Source organism: Sminthopsis crassicaudata, chromosome 4 (genome assembly GCF_048593235.1).
Source record: "Sminthopsis crassicaudata isolate SCR6 chromosome 4, ASM4859323v1, whole genome shotgun sequence".
Lineage (NCBI taxonomy): Eukaryota > Metazoa > Chordata > Mammalia > Dasyuromorphia > Dasyuridae > Sminthopsis > Sminthopsis crassicaudata.
The window spans coordinates 90,927,885-90,945,872 of record NC_133620.1 but is presented as its reverse complement, the minus strand read 5'-3'; the positions used below and the strand labels follow the sequence as shown (position 1 = coordinate 90,945,872).

Sequence of the window (17,988 nt, the reverse complement as noted above, 5' to 3'; positions counted from 1 at the left end):
TATCCACTGCACCACCTAGCTGCCCCTAGATTATCTTTCTATCTAGGTTTCTCTTTTTCTCGATTATCTTTCAATTGTATATAATTTGCATTCCTAATCTATTCTTTCTCCTTTGTTTCTTAGATGAAGCTTGCTATTTCATATTCCAGTTTTATTATTTTTCCTTTTGATTTTGGTGTGCAGGACATAAATTCTCCTGTCACAAATTTTCATTTCTTTTGTGATCCTTTCAGGAACAACATGTTCTCACATTCCACAGGATTTTTTGTTCTCATTAAGTGTTGAATAACACTCCTTTATTTTTTAGTATTGATTCATAGTTGCTTGAGTTAATTTATTAGAGTTGGAGGGCATATTTTCTCCTCTTGTTAGTGTTTTCCATTTTGATTTATTGTTTATGTTTTTATTTTTTCCTGAGATCTTTGGTAGTTTTTGTCTGTTCTTTCTAGCACTCCCTCCACCCTCCTCCCCAGCCATTTCTCTCTATTCTCTTTCTGACTCCATTCTGATGGTGATTTCTTTGTTAGGTGAATCTCAAAATATCTCAGCCTCTTCCCACATTGAATAATCTGAAGTTCACTAGCCTAGCTCTCTGCTTCAAAAGACCTTTTGGTAGTTAGAACTGGCAGCAACTGAAGACTCTACTTTCTCTTTTCCATTTAATAAAGTGCTATAAAATCCTATGCACAGTGTCCTGTCTGGTGACTCCTCATGTTCTCTTTGTTCCTTAGTTCTCTTTCATAGCACTGGAAGTTCAGAGCTGTTATTTTGTTGCTATAAGGTTGTGTACTCTGGCACTAGCAGTTCAGAACTTTGCAGCACTGTTATTACAGTTTTACTCAGTTCTCCCCCTCTCCATTTACTTACTCTGCTACACCCTAACCTCATTCCAAATTTTGCTCCTGAGGGGTTGTGATGAGATCCTGATTCTTTATGGTGCTAGAAACAATAAAAAAAAAAACAGCAGTGTGTAAACGGGTTTTGTTGAAGGCCTTTGTATCTTGTCTTTGGGACTGCTGGTATAGCCTCATTACAAGGGAATAGAGGGGTACTGAGGTGAGTGAGGTCAATGAGGTTCATGATTTAATAAAATCTCCCTTTGAATAAGTGGGTGGCCTGGAACATGGAGACAGCTGTAATTGCTTTATCTTTGGCACATAATTTCTGTTTCAGAGAGTTGTAAGAATTATGGGGATCAGAGAAAATGCTATCTTCCATCTTGTTTAGATTATCCAGAATCCCTCCCTCAATTTTCTTTAATTAAATATTCTTATTAGAAAAAGTGCTGGTAATCCTTATTGTTAATTTTTTATTCCTGTATGTAAGAAGTAATTCTGTACCAAGTTTTTATTTCCTTTAGCAGAGTACCTTTAGATTAGTTGGCAATTAGAGAATTAAAGAATCAGGCAGTAGTGGGTGCAGCTAGATGGTGCATGGATAGAGTACCAGAACCTGAGTTCAAACTGGCCTCTAACACTTAACACTTATTAGCCTTGTGACTTTGGGGAAGACAATTAATCCCAATTGCCTTGTCAAACAACAACAAAACACACAAAAAATGAAAAACAAACAAAAAATCCTTGAGAAAATAGTATCAGGGAGAATAGGATGACAGACAATATCAAAAGCAGAAGAGTGATCAAGAAAGATAAAATATGAGGAAAAAACATTTGATTTGTCAACTAAGAAATCATTGGATTTTTTTTTTGGTAGACTTGTCTAAGTTTTGAACATTTCTTGATATGTTAACTTCTAGATATATTATGCATCTCAGAAATTTTGAATGTTTTCTATTTCAACTGTTTTCATTGTTTTTATTAGTAATATATAGAAAGTATGGTGATTCATATGAATATGCATTATACTTTACTTCTTACTTTTACTTTACTGGATGTAATCATTTGGAATGTTTTTTAAGGGTTTTTTTCTGGAGTGTTCCAAAATAAAAACCTTACTTCTGTGAACAGAAATGATTATCTCTTGTTTTTCTGTGTTTATTCCCTTAATTTATTCTCTTATTATTATAGTTAAATTTCTAGAATAACATCAAATAATGAAAGAAAAAACAGGAATCCTTTCTTTATTCCTATGCTTAGGGAGGAAGTTTTAAGTGTTTCTATGTTGCAAATAGTGCCAACTTTTGGTTTTGGTATATTCTTTTGATGATATTAAGAAGGGGCCCTTCAAAGCCTTCAAAGCCTATGTTTTTGGGGTTTAAAAAAAACAATGTTGCATATTGTCCTAATCTATAAAAATATTGTTTTCATTATTTACATGTGTAAGAATTAGGACCCAAAGCATTGAATTTAGCTCTGGGGAAAAGTTATAAATAATTCATTAGACCTGAGTGTCCAGAGCCTTTAAACAAATCAATTAAATCAATTAAATCCATTGATTAAAAAATCTTTCTAATCACTTTGTATAAAAGATAGATGCAGATATTAGAGGAAACAGTAAGTATAGAATTAAGGGAAGACTGAGCCATGGTAGAGAAGAGAGATCCTGAGGACAGTGCTTTGCTGTATAAGAATGATAAAGATGAGGGAGTTACTAAGAAAAATTTGGATCTTTCTTCAATTTTCTCTCCTGATACTTATCTATCTTGAGATACTATAATAGAAATATTTCCTACTTCTTTGCCCATATTTTCCCAATTTTACAGTGAATTGAATTTTACTTAATAATAAAAGGTCCAGGATTAACTAGAGATAGATATAAAATATAAAGTTAAAAAGACAATGGTAGATATTGTTTTGGTATTAGGAATTTTTCCCAAGTGGAGACTTGGAGCAACTGAGAACTTTTCATCTAATGTTATCTTCTAAAGTCGAAGTGAAGAAAACCAAATAAACTTCAACATTCATCATATTGTCTCTGCAAGGCTTAAATTGAAATTATTTTCATGTAAGACTGTTACTTGTGGTTAGTTATCTTCATATGTAATGGATATACTATATAGAAGACCTTTTCTCCCAATAATAGGGAGGGGGAAAGCATTATATGTAGAGAACATTGAGTTTAAAAGTACTGTCATATGGTGTGGGCAGGAAAGTTGGATATAAGAAGATTAGAAAGATAGGAACAGTCAGATTGTGCATAATTATAAATGTCAGATTAATTTATATTTGATGTTAATAGCAATAAGGAGACACTAGGACTAATGTCATTAGGGACAGAACTACGATTGGGTCTATGTCAATGGGGGGGGGGGGGAAGGAACATGTCCAAGAGATACTGTAATGAATAAATTTTAAAAATTTGACAACCGATATGTGTTGTGAGTCAAAGTGAAGAATCAAAGATGACACCAACATTTGAAACTTAGGTGACTGGAATTTTGACTGAAATGGTTTTTGGCAGAAGATACAATCCATTTGATATTTTGACATGTTGAGTTTGGAATGCCTAGGGGACACTCAGTACTAAATATAAAAAGGTAGCTAGTGGTAAAGAATTTAATATTAGAGTAGGCTAGAGAGTCAGGAATCATCCATGTCTAACATCATTAAAACCATGGAAACTGAAGAGGTTTTTTGAGTCAAAGAGTTATAGAGAGTGAGAACAAGGCCAGAATAGAGTGTTTGGATATATCCAAAGTGAATGTGTCATGGAGGAAGCCCAGCAAAAGAGACTGAAAAAGAATCATTCAGACAAGTAGCAAGAGAACCAATAGAGAAACATTTTACACAAATTTAGAGGGGAGAGACCAGTAGCAGGCAGAAGTAAGATTGAGAGAGAGAATGAGAATAAAGAATTGGGCCAGAACGGAGAAGAAAGAATGAGTCTTTAGGTCATATAGGTATATAGAAAAGTTGGTGTTGGCAGGAATAAGGGCCTCCTCTTCAACATCAACTAGAGTAAAGGAGGAGACAATAGGAGATAATGCTAGAGATGAAAAGAAAAGGAGTAAATGGAGCTCTCTTTAAGTAGCCTTATTTTATTTTTCAGTAAAATATGAGATAAGTTGGATAGTTGAGGAGTAGAAGGAAGAATAATATGGCAGTAGTGAGGAAAGAAAAGGTTTAGAATAGAAGTTTTGGTCATTAGGATAGATAATGAATTTGGAAGACATAGCAGGATTGCTTGTTATCATGAAGGGCCACTTTAGTAAATTTGCAGACTGTAATAGATCCAGTCAATATGGTTCCATGATTTATATAGTTCTTTCTAGCAGCATGCATATAGGAAGGAAGGAATTAGTTATATGTTGCGGATAATCCTGTGTAGGCTTTTGGCAAAGCATTTTCAATGATAGGAAAAGAAAAATAGAGAATAGTGAAAGGTTGAAATGGTCTATGTAGAGTTTGATTTTAGGAAGAGAGACCAGTATAGTCAGTATTATGGCCTGGAAAAGTATGGAGGGGAGAAGGGATTGAAATTCTTGGTGATGGTGAAGAATAGATGGTTTAGGAGTGGTATGGCAGAGGAAGTGATGGAAAGATGAGATTATCATCAAACATTCCACTTACTGTGATCATTCCCTTATTTGATTCTGTTTTGGGTTTTCTATATTAAAACAGGTGATACAGGACCAACTGTAACTTATTCCACCATCTTGTCAGAGCTCATAGATATATTCATTTTTTGTACTAATAAGAAAAAAAAAAGATGCCAGATAAAATTCAATATATATCAACTGTGATATTCCTGCTTCTTAGACTCAGTGTAATCTGTCATTCTTTTTTCTATGGTCATGTCTTTTGACCTTTTCTTATTTTACCAGCACAAAGCTATTTATTCTGAGACTAAATCTTGTAGGTTTCCAAATGGAGATTGATGTGATTGTCTCATTTACTTTATTAACTCCTCTAAGTTACTCTTTTGTCATTCATGTAGATTCATGAGGAGAATGCATCAAAAGTTTGTAAAAGCTAACATGATATAGATATAAATAATTGGGAAACTACACATTTTCCTTGCAAAGTACACATCACTAAACTATAGTTTTCAGCAGTTCAGTTTATTCTTAATTAGAAGAGTACTATCAAATAAGTAAAACTTCTTGGAATTATTAGGTATGTTTTAGATGTAGGACAATATTCCAGATTTTAGGGCCTTGTAGTCCAACTAAGTTTTATAGATTAAAAAAAAATTGAATTACAGAAAAATTTGGTGATTTGACTAGGGTCCTATGTGCAGAGTCAGAAGTGAGATTTGAAGCCAGTTTACATGATTTCAAAACTTATACCCTTTCTACTAGACCACAGCAATCAAGATTAAATAGCTACTGTGTGCCATGCACAACCTTAAGCACTGGCCACCATGCTCAGCACTCTGCTGACTCATGTCAGACATGGAATCATTCAGAATTAATTTAAAAAATCATTATGTAATAAAATTATCTCTAGTAATTGTTTTGCTCACCAAAAAAATTCTAATAGCAATCTGTCATTGCTAGATTAATATTTTCATATCAGTAGCTATTTGTTTCATTTTAAGAATTTCAAATGGTAATTGATATTTCTGAGGTTTATATGGGTAAATGTGAAAGTCTGTCTTTAATTTCAAGAATTGAGCAGTTCAAATTAAGGACATAAACATGAATTTATGTAAATTAACTGAAATATAATACCCAGATTAATCAATACATCAACAAATATAAACAATTATTGTATCTACTATATGCCAAATAAATAATAATCACAAAATTTACTTATTTAGTATTTATTAATTTAATATATACTTATTAATTAATTTATTTAAGTATAAAATATTTATTAGTAATGACAATACTTAGTACAATAATAATTATTGAAAGACATAAATGCATAGAGAATTGATTGATAGACTTAGAATCAGAAAGAACTGGAGTCTAGAACTGTGTTAGTACTCGGACACATACTAACACTATAACTATGAATAAATCACTTCATCTCAGGACCCTTAGTCACTCTTTGAGATTATAAATAATAAATGAGTTGCTGTATAGTGTAGTGAATGGAGTTTCAATTTCTAAAATTGTATAATAAGAAGGAAATATAGGTTCCAATTAAAATATAAATTCAAACAAAAATAACAACTGATATTTATATGGTACTCCAAGGTTTGCAAATCAATTCTCACAAATTATGTAATGTCATTGATCATATAAAGAGTATTGTGTTCAAGTCTGAGAATCAAAAACTCAGGCATCTAGAAAAGAGCTTCCAGCACATTGAAGGGCTTAGAAATAGAATATATCAATAATATGCAGAACAGCTGAGAAGAAACAATAGTATTAGATAAATGATATCTATCTTTGAATGTTTTCAATTCATGTGATTTGAAAAAAAGACAGATTATTTTGTATATTTTCAATGCAATTTTTCATTAAATAAAATTTTGGAATTGCCACCAGAAGGACAAATTTCTAATTTATAATTTTGTGCCCATAAAAGTTGTACAACAAAAGTAGCATTAATATATTCTTATTAATATGAATTAATTTCTTAATTTTGTAGAAAATTTTGGAAGTAAAATTGCTTATAAGGGACTAAAAAATTTAGTTGCTAGTATACTTTTTAAGTTCTAAAAAAATGTTGCATCTTATTAACATGTTCATTGTTGTAACCAGAGAAAGGCCAATGCTTAGTCATTTTTCTTTTCTTGATAGGATTCAGTATACATTTCTTCTCTTCCTATTATGTTTTTAAAGGGAAATATTTGGGAGCAGATTTTACGCATACCTTTCATCCTGGAAATCATTAATGCTGTCCCCTTCATCATCTCAGTAAGTCCGCTAAAACAAAGAAAAACTATATGTCATAAGATTTTAAGGATAAAAATTGCTAATAAATGAGTTAAATATTTTAGATGACTGGATACCTATATATATATATATATATATATATATATATATATATATATATATATATATATATATATATATATATACATATATAGATATAGATATAGATATAGATGTAGATATAGATGTAGATATAGATATAGATATAGATATAGATGGAACCTGTGATTAAATGACTAAATTAAAACTAATGGGGATACTGCCTACAGTTGCAGAATGAAGAACTCCAGATCAAAGCTCATGGTTGGTTGGTTCATATTTATATTCCTTTAAAGTTGTAAATTTACAAAAACTGGTGCTTAAATATCTTGTACTAGGGTCAGTAGCAGAACAGAAATAGTTGTATTTATTTTAAGAATATTGTGTAGCAATAATTATATGGGTAGAATAAGATGATTTTTCTTAAATAACTCATGCATTAAAAATCACACTGATTTATGCACTTTTAGATGCTCAACATAATTTGCTGAAATGGATTCTCTATCCAGTATAGAGGCTGCCAGGAAATTGCCTGGAAATTCTCTCCATCTAGGTTTATCCATGAATATATAGCCAGTAATTTCCTATGTACAAAAGAGAATTTCAGCTTGTTGTCTCATTATAATGATGTGAATTCAGGGTTAGTAATAGTTTAATAAGAGGTGATATATTTTTCTTCTTTCACTCATGACCTAAATTGGACAAAGTTACATTTATATTTATTAATATAAAACTCTTGAGCAACCTCTTCAGCTGTTGCTCAGATCAGATCATTTTTCATTTTGAATAACTAGTATAAGCAAAACAGCTGGAGTTTTATTAAATTAAATGAGTGTTCTAGATTTATAACTGATTGAGCATTGGCTGATTCAAGGTCTTTTAAAATACTTGAAGGCCAGATACAGAAGCAATGGAGGCTTTGTCCTATCTTATTTCCTAATGCTACTTTTTGTAAAACAACAATTTCCAGTGTTTATTTAACTTTCTATAGAGAATGCTTAATAGAACAATTCATTTAGTTAGACTTCATTATTTATTGGTATATGGTCTTCCACTTTCTATATTAAAAGATGTTAATGCTTTAAAAATTTAATTGCACCTGGTTTTTATCTGTTGCTCATTACTTCTATTTAGCTACATTAAGTAGAGGGTATTTGGGGTATGCTTTCAAGTTATACAGCTCTTCTATTAGTATAATTTTAAAATCTTAATCTTATTTGCATTGAAACACCTTTTCAATCTAATTGATGTCATTTTTCTCATAATAAATATTTTAGTTTTAATTTGTTTTCCAGATATTCTGGCCTTCCTTAAGAAATTTATTCATCCCAGTCTTTCTAAATTGTTGGCTTGCCAAACATGCTTTGGAAAATATGATTGTAAGTACAAATTGAAATTGTGATTTTAAAACTTATTATTTTAAATTTGCTACTATTATTTGAATTACAACAAATCGATTATGATATAACAACTTCTTTTAAGGGGTTTTATTAGTTGTTCTTTTTTGGCTTTTTCATACCCCCTTCATAAATGATTTAGTGATACCAAATTCATTCAATTTAAATATAACATGAATGATTTCATATTGTAATAAACTTTTTTGTGTTTTTTCCATATCTTCTGTTTAATACAAATTACTTTACAAAAATAAAAGAAAATCAGTATCTTGAAATTAGTTTTTTTAAAAAAAAAGATAATTAGGAAAGCAAGAGTACTTAAGATGAAAATGCCCTTACCCAGTGATTTTTGCCAAGTTGTTCTCCATTCTGACCATTTAGAAATAAATTAGAATGGGAATATTCCTATCATTCCGAACCATTAAATTTGTTAGTTTCTATTACTTACTACTATCAACCTAACCCCATTCCTGTTGTCTGCAACCACAATAGAATTCCAACTTGACAAAATACTAAAAGTTCAGATGATCTTAGAAGGTACTAAACTAATGAGAGATTGTCATTCTTGATCATCTAAAGATATATACCCAATAATATATTCTTAGATACTAGGAATTTAATAATTTTAGAGAAATTATAATAAATATTATTACATTTATATAGGTCTTTCAGGGCTATAATGTATTTTCAACACAAAAATACCAATAAGGAAGAAAATAATATATTCATTTCAGAGGAAGGAATTGAGTCTGGGAGCAGTTTAATGACTTGCCCATGGTAATACAGGTATTAAATTGTAGAGTTTGTATTGAAACTCAGTATCTGGTAGTTTTGTAACTAAGACCTAGAAAATAAGCAAACATCTTTGTTTATATATAGGCAAGGATTTCATGAAATTTGTAAAACAATAAAAGAATTGTTGGAGAAAGATCGTCCTTTTTTTTTGCCTCTGGTTTGCTATTCTCTCTGTTTAGGAAAGATGATGTATGATCCCAAGTAAATTTCTATTACTGTTTTGGGAACTTGGGTTACTAGAAGGAATGCTCAAAAGGGGAAGGTGGGAGAAGGTGAATGTGAAACAGAGCAAGAAATAATGAATTAAGAGGGTGATGATGGATAGTTTTTTTTTGTTGTTTTTGTTTTTTTACAGTAGCCTTTTTACCCAAGCTTAACCCTAAATAGATGTAGAGCAATACCTAAAAAACATATCAAAAGTAATTAACTAAATGACTTTTTATTTTTAAAATTTAAGCAACTAATGCTTGGTAGCTGAAAACAGCAAATAAAATTTCCTAGTAGCATCCAGCTCATTAATGGTTTATATCCAACATGAGGAAGAAACAAGAATACCATGGCTAAGGTCATATTGGAAAATAAAATCTTGTGGGGGAAGATAATCATGTTTCAGATATATCCTAACAAGAGTGTTCTGACACAAGTTTTGGCTGTCAAAACATTTTGGAAAACATTTGGGTTTTCATAAATGAGCAAATGTTTTTAAAAATATCTGCAGTCACTTGAGTATCATGTAAGCTCTTAGCCAATGATTAAATAATGTAATATGGGAGTGACTGACTATGGAATATTTTGCAGGGCCATTTGGCTGTCTTTAATTGTCAAAAGGGAAATATTTGTTTCACTAACTATAGATTACATAAATTTACATTTGAAACAAAATAACCTTCTGACAACTCACATTACAAATAGTTACTTGGGAAAGTTACATAAATGGAAAAAAAATAACCTACTGGTTAAAATTAAAATGGAGAGATAGTGTAATAAAGCCAATAGTCATTTGTGTATGGATTATCCATTTTGGAAATATTTTTGCCTTTAACTTTTTCCTGCTAATGATGATCTTTTGTTCCTTTTTTTTCTGTTCATTAGCCTCTTTTCCAGAAGAAAAACAATGTGAGGCAAAGAGATGAGATTCAAATTAGTCAACTTACCTGTATTTTAAGAACTTTCTCTCAAAAAGGAGGTTTATTGGAGAAGAGGTGAAATTGATACCCAAAATGAGGTTTTTAAAATGATCAGTTAATTTCTACTTATCAGGCTATTATAGTAATTAAAAACAAAAGTTGATCATATATTTTCATTCTATTATCCCTCCCTTTCTTTGGCTTCTTATTTTTTTTAAAGAAAGACATTTCATTATTAGCATTTGTTCAACAAAAAGCTATAATTACCAAAGGGTTACCAAACAAAGTGCTGAGGGGTTTGGGAAGAGCAGTATATAAACTGTCAAACTTTTTTTTTTTTTTTTTTTTTGATGATGGAATCAATGAATTCTTCATTTTCTAACTGGGATAATATTTGTCAGCTACTCATCTTTTTGTTGTCATGACAACTAAAATAGCTATCTATATATGAGATCTGAGAAACTGCATAGCACAGTTTATAGAAAGATGGCCTTTGAAATAAGAAAATTTGTATTCAAGTTAAGACACTGTTGCTTACTTAATGTGTAACTCTGAGTAAATCAATTAGCCTCTCAATTCTCCAGGGGACCTTTTAAGTCTATTTATTATTTGCAGAACATTTGCTGTTCTGTATTGGCAGAGAAGTAGTTCCTTATAGTGGAAGGTCAAACAATAATTATAATATTAGAGAGGCAAAAAAGGTAGAGGTACAGTGAAATCTCTAAACAAATATTATCTTAATAATGTCTATATTTTGGAAATAAGATATTATATTAACTTTTGTAATTTTTATGTATGCCAAGAGTAAGTATTCCTCTTTATTTTTACTTTAGAATGATCTTCATAGAGCCATTCAACGGACACAATCGGCAATGTTTAATCAAGTTTTGATTTTAATATCCACATTACTTTGTCTTATCTTCACCTGGTAAGATGCAAAGTGGCCTTTTGTTTGCTTTTTGATGTTGTTAATGAATCATTTATAACACACATGTTGATTTTTGGCAAAATATGGAAAATTTTGAAAGTGATTTTTAATTAATAGTTGGTTTAAAAGAGCATTTGTAATTGATGCTTATTAAAAAATGACTCATAAGAAGTGAATCCTATTTAGAAAGAAAAATAAGCTAAGGTTTTGTTTTTATTTTTCAAACAGGACAAGTGAATACAACTTTCTTATATAGAAATTTTAATTTCAGCTCAGACATTTTAGCAGTCATGTATGCATCATATATCTCTTTCCTTAGGAAGAGGATATTCTACTTCAATGGAGACAGAATGGGATAGAGAAAAGAGGCTTGGTTTGAATTCTGAAAGATCTGGGTTCAAGTTCTGATTCTTACATATTCTTGTATGACTATGGATATGATACTTAACTTCTCAGTGACTAGGCAACTTTCTAAGATTACAAATTATCTACATTCTATGGTATTTATAATAATCTATAATATTTACACAGTGAAAGTTCCCTACATTAATGAAATGAAATATGCATGACAACACTCTGCAAAAATAAACTATTGATTTATTTGGAGAAAAGAGAATGTAGTCAATCTATCACTAATTTTGATTTTTTCCATAAAATGGCTATTTGCAATATAACTAACTAATGTGAGCATGGAGATAACTTTTATTTCTGGTGCTTTTTAGATGTTCTATTGACTCCATAGTAGCTGAAGAGAGGAAGGAAAAAGAAAAAAAGCCTTTATTTAGAGTCTACTATGTGCCAGGCACAAGTCTAATCTAAATACTTGTCAAATATCTTGTTTGATCTGCACAAAATAAAGTGGAATTTGGAAATTGCTAAATTTAGTAAAGTTAAATAAAATAATGTTAAAATAATGTTTAGGCCTGTTATGTTTCTTATTACCATTAACATATCAAATTAGCTAGGTATATTCTTTGTCTATTGTGCAGTCTTCTTTGTGTGCTGTGAGAACTTAACTCAAGATATTTGAGATAAGAAAGATTTGTTTAGAAATTATTCATTAACCAAACACTCTAAGTCTGCCTACTGAGTACTGAAAATGCTGTTCTGTTCATTTGTTTTGAATGTTGTATTTCTATTTAAAGTGGGAAAAAATGTAATGTATTCAGAAATCTTTGGTCACCAAATATATTATTGAAAACTATATACATGATGCAAATATTGCAAGCCATTTTTGTTACAGCATGTGGATTTTCTTGATTAAAGAAGGATCCTATACCTAAGTGTTTCAAATGTAAGAATTTCCAAAAAGAAAACTACCATTTCAGACTAATATTACTACTGCCATTTTATCTGTGATGATATTTCTATGAGGTCCTAGACTTGGTGGAGGGGGCGAGGGGAGGAGAAACCAGACACTCATGCATCTGTGTCAATAATCCGTGTCTGGAATTTTGTTTTATTCTAGAAAGCAAAGCTATGTCTACCACAGTTCAAGAAATCATAAGCTGATATTTCTATTTGGAATAGTGTATTGCATTTATAGGCCTTTGCTACTGTGAATACAGGAAAAAAAAAAAAAAAGCAAAATAAAAAGTCCCAGAAAATGACAACATGATCACTGATAATTACATCTGTGTAAAAACAGTTCCAGATACAGGCAAATTCATTATGTATCCCTGTTTTCTGACCTGGATTTGACTTTACTAGAAAAGAAAAGAAGATGAATAAAGAAGTAAAAACATTGAATAATTCAATTGAAATTTATAAGACAGATTTTTTTTAACCAGAAGGATTTGTCTCCTTAATATTAATCAAATATTTAATGTTAATTTATGAATACCTAGAAAACATTAAAAGATATAAGCATATTTTAGGATCAAGAAGATGCTAAAAATATCTCCCCAGAAAACCTGGCACATTAGAATTCTGCATCTTTAAGCTTCTTCACCTCTCTTAGGAATAACTGACCTGCAATCTTGTCTCTAGCTGCCAATTAGACATCTCGAACTGGATATAATTATTAAATTATCATGTTGAAAACACATCTCATCACTTTTTTCCTACAATTCTTCCCTCTTCTTAAATTCTCTTTCACTATTGACTACATTACTAGGTTAATTATCCAGACTCCAAATCCTGGGTTTTGGAATCTACTCCTCATGCTTACTTTCTCCCACATATCTAATCTGTGACCAACTCCTGTCATTTTCACAATTTCTACTGAACTAGCTATTATTACTTTACTCTGACCAATTGTAATAATCCATTTATTGGTCTGTTTGCTTCAAAATCTTCTTTAGTCCATATTATAGTTACATGGCAAAAATATTTACTTTAAGTCCCTATCTAATTATATTAGCACTTCCTTTTTCTCCTGTAATAAACACCAGTTATAATGTCCAGGCTAGCTTTCTGGAGGTCCTCTGGTTGGATCTTGGTCTCAGAAGGATAGTCATCATGAGGATAGTCAGGAATAGAGTCTACAATCTTTATCGTCTCCTTAACAGTTTTTTTCACTCTGTCTGACTGTATCCCCAGTTCTCTCAGCTCTTAAATATCCTATTACAATTACATTATTGCATCATACTCAGTATGTGTGAACTAGAGTGATTATATTATTATATCAAATTAGAGTGACTATATCAATCATATCATACTAGATATATGTGAACTAGAGAGCCATTATCTCATCAATTCCACTGATTTAACACCTTGTTGTAAGTATCCTTATTTCAAGTATTCTTCTCCAGAGTTCCAGCCCTTTACAACTAGTGGCCCCTATTATATCCAGAATCAAATATAGAGTTCTCTGTTTAGCTTTTAAAACCTTTAATAATCTGGTGCCTTTTTACCTTTCTAGTTTTCTTGCACTTTACTCTCTTCCATTCAGTCTACAATCTATTCCAGTGTCACTGGTTGCCTTGCTTTCTCCTAGGAAGGTCACTTCATCTCTCAGTTCCATTTATTTTCCTGCTGACCTTGCCTGGGCTGCTCTCTCTTTTGTCTTACTCTTGGCTATCCCTATTTCTTTCAAGATTCAGCTGAAAAGGTGCCTTCTGCAAGATGATTTTACCATTCTCTTCATTTACCCTCTCACCCATCTTGTTACTTCAAGTTTACCCTGTATATAATTTATATTACTTAGTTGTTTATATGTAATATCCCCTGCCTTGTTAAATTGGGAAATCCTTGAGGATGGGACATTTATCTTTCTGTTTTGCCTTGTTTTTCTGTTTTCTCTTTCTTTGTATCCTCAGTCAGTAAATTTTTATGAGCATTTACTGTTTGCCAGGTATTATGATTAGCACCAGGGATACAAATAAAGACTCAAGATTAGTGTCTGCTATTAAGGATCTAATAATGTTATGTGAGAAGGCACGCAGGGAGCTACAATATGTGATCAACTATCCAGAAATACTTAAATTCTTGTTATTGTTTAAATAGGAAATAGAAAATACATAACTAATTAATTATAAAGTATTTGTTAAAAGAAAATATAACAATTATATATCATTAACTATGAAAGGTAGCTGATACTATGAATTAAAAGTGAAGAATTCTAGAGCAAGAATAATGCTCTGTTTGTGATGTGAGTTGTGGGCCCTTTAAGATTCCTTTCTGATTCCCAACCCCCCCATGGCTGAAGAAGCTAATACCTTTGATTCACAAATCCTGGTCAAAAGGCACTCTTTTGAATTCCAATGGGAGATAGCTGGGCTCTCCCAGCTCCCATTTTAATGATCTTCTCAGGTTTCCCAACCCCCACCTAGCAAATTCTAACCCTGTCTGGAACTCAAGCCAGAAGCCAATCTGGGACTCCACCTACAAACCCCTTCAGATTATAAAAAAGGCCAAACTGGAGTCCATTCTTTGTAGAGATTCCAAACATGGCATCCTTACTCTGGTCATGTCAAGGATTTCTGCCCACTGGACCTGTGGTTCTGGTGCCCTTTTATCTCTACCCTCAACTTTACTAACTAAACTTTACTTCCAAACCCCACAATAAACCTCTATTATCAATCTAGGTTTTCAGGTCTGTAAATTCCTTTATAGAGGACTCTTGCGCCGCTACTAGACCTCATTTAACTCTATATCCTTGCACCGAATCCAAAAGGGTTGCAGGGGAGCTCTATTTGACTCCCTGTACCACAAACCTGCCACTAGACCTCAATTAAACCTAATTTCATTTAGGTACCCCTTATCTAGTTCTCATCATTTGGAATAGGCACCTAATTAATATTTATTCAGTTTTGTTTGAATTGAATTGAATCAATAGATGTGGAGCTGTTTCAGGATCCCATGAGATTTTTCAATGGGCATCTAATTCATACCAAGCCTAGAAGTTTTATGTGAAACAGATAAAGTTTAAGAGGATATAAAGATGTAGGTTTAATAACTATTGTCAATTATGTGAAAGTGCAGGAGATAATGAGTTTGCTCCACTGGTTCCAGGATAAACAGCTGGTGTCAAAGAGAGGTAGACTTATATAATTCTTTCTACAAGCAAAACCTTTTCAATAATTAGATTTTCTCAAAGATTAATGGTTTACTTCTGAGGAATTTCCCATTCATTAGAGATCTCCATACAAAAGCTGGATGGCCAATTATTTGGAATATTTTAAAAGGGATTCCTATTCTGAACTAGGCTGAACGTTGGCTGAACTAGATGACCTTTGAAGTCTCTTTGAGAGTATGTGATTCTACATTTAGAAAACTATAGAATTGATATTCTGGATTTCATTCCACCAGCTGAAAAATTAGCATAACATTTGTAAGCATAACATTGTGTTCTTTATTTTTATTTGCCCATAGCTACTGATTGTAGAAGTTTCTAAAGGACGGTTATTAGTATGCAAAATACTCTCTTGTTCATGAACTTAAGTTTTTCTGATTCAGCTGCTGAGCAAATAGCCTTTGTAAATAGATATAGTAAAAAGATATCCCTTCCACAATGATTAAGAGGCATGTTATAGTTCTTTTTCTATGTCATGCATTACCCATAATGATAGTCACACAGTGGATGGAAATTTCAGAAATTTGGATTTCCACTATGTTCAGTGATTATCAATATTAAAAAATTGATGCAGGAAAACCAAATCAAACCAAACCAAATCAGCCTTAAAAAGAAAAAAAAAAAAAAACAAAAAACAGTTCAACAGGTATCTGGAATTCTGAAGCAATAACACATAGTTTATTAAATCTTCTCATACCTTCTAAAACCAACCTAAGCATACCTAATTCATTCAAATGGAAGCCCTTCACCATCTTAGATACTCTCCTTTGTATTTTCTTCATATGATCATCATCCTCTGGATGCTTGCTAGAGAACTCACTTGCTTAGATCATATAGTTAAATTTTCACATCTGATTTTTTAATGCTACATTAATATTTCATTATATTCACTTATCACTTAACTATTCCCTAATCAAATAATGTCTTTATTTGGTGAGTTATCTTCCATTCCATTCCATTTCATTCCATAGAATTCCATCTAATTCAGGCAAAAGTTAGGTGATTACTTTGTTTATCATTGAGGGAATCTTTTTTTAGTTTGTGTAGGGTTAGATGACTACTAACATTTCTGCCCACTCTAAATTCTTGTCATATGAGTAGATTGAGTCCACAAAGTAAAGAAAATAATACTTCCACAAATTGATATGTAGATTGAAAAATAATTCCAATCAGAATTATTTTAGTAATTTTGTAGAATTAAGTAAATTGATATTTATGTGAAGGAATAAAAAGACAAGAATCTCAAAAGTATTATAAAGAAAAAGAAAAGAATGGTGCAGGCAGGTGTCTCAATATATAGGGCATCAGCCCTGGAATCAGGAGGACCTGAGTTCAAATGTGATCTCAGACACTTAACACTTCCTAGTTGTGTGACCCTGGGCAACTAACCTGAATTGCCTCAGCAAAAGAAAAAGAAAAAAAGAAAAAAAAGAAAAGAATTATAATGTCCTATCTCACGTCATAAAGTAAATATTTAGCAAAATTATCTAATTCTCATAAAGATAAAACAATTGATGGTTTAAAGGAAAAAATATATAGCATACATTTCTATAGGATTGGCCTACTATTGGTAGGGTAATATAATGTACAGAATAAACATATATATGTGTATACATATATATTTGTAAAACTGATATTGACCTACTATTGATAGAATAATATAATATATAATATTCACACAATTATGCACCTATTATATTGGCCTATTGTTCATAGGATGGGTGCTCTAAGTTATTTTTCCCATGAAAATAATGAAATTTTGCTAATCCATTTTTACTTTCACTAGGTCCCCTTTTGAACTAATAATACACATTTAACAGACAGCTGGCTTAGTATCTGGCTGTGAAATAAAGCCAAGTACACTGGTGCAAATGGGGATCAAGCACATGACTTTGGCTTATTATAAATTTTCACTGAATAGAAGAGAATAACATAAAAAAGATTTAACCATACATTCTAAGCAATTGAGTTCTCTGGCAGCAGATTCTTATATGTGCTCTACAAATAAAAACCCAGCAAATTATTCAATGATTTCATTATTGCAGTTGTTTTGTTCCCTTATTTTCTATATTTTTTGTATATTTTCATGAATTCAGCACTCTTTATGTAATTATTATTTATTATGTGATTTACATCACTCATTTTAAAGAGATTTGCATTTTATATTTTAGTCCAAATTTAATACCTGAATAAATATACCAATGTCCTGCTGAGACAGAACCCAGTCACCCAACTATTTTCTTAAAGTTTATTCTACTTAGAAGTGATTAATGCTCCCTGTTCGAGTTTATTTGAGACTTTCTTGGTAGGTGTTCACTTATTAGTGAGCTTTTGAAGTGGATCATTGAAGGACTGTCATTAGTATGCAAAGAAGTTGCTACTGATTTAGTTGTTAGGCAAGTAGCCTTTTGAGAATATTTACAGAGAGAAGATAGGCACTATTGACTGAAGCAGGTAGA

At 31.5% G+C, this 17,988-nt stretch overlaps 1 protein-coding gene across 9 annotated transcripts in view; it reads left to right on the top strand.

Moving 5' to 3' along the window:
• KCNT2 (potassium sodium-activated channel subfamily T member 2) overlaps positions 1-17,988 on the top strand; it is a 588,661-nt gene that overhangs the window by 214,903 nt on the left and 355,770 nt on the right. For 8 of the 9 annotated variants that reach the window (XR_012489046.1, XR_012489047.1, XM_074308658.1 and 5 more), the window contains exons 6-8: positions 6,635-6,709; positions 8,062-8,145; positions 10,919-11,013. Coding sequence is in view for 7 of the 9 variants with exons in the window: in XM_074308658.1 (XP_074164759.1) it covers positions 6,635-6,709; positions 8,062-8,145; positions 10,919-11,013 (254 nt within the window). In the remaining 2 variants the exon portion in view is untranslated. Of the gene's footprint in view, positions 1-6,634; positions 6,710-8,043; positions 8,146-10,918; positions 11,014-17,988 lie in introns of those variants that run through there. The other variant, XM_074308659.1, reaches the window with a different exon arrangement.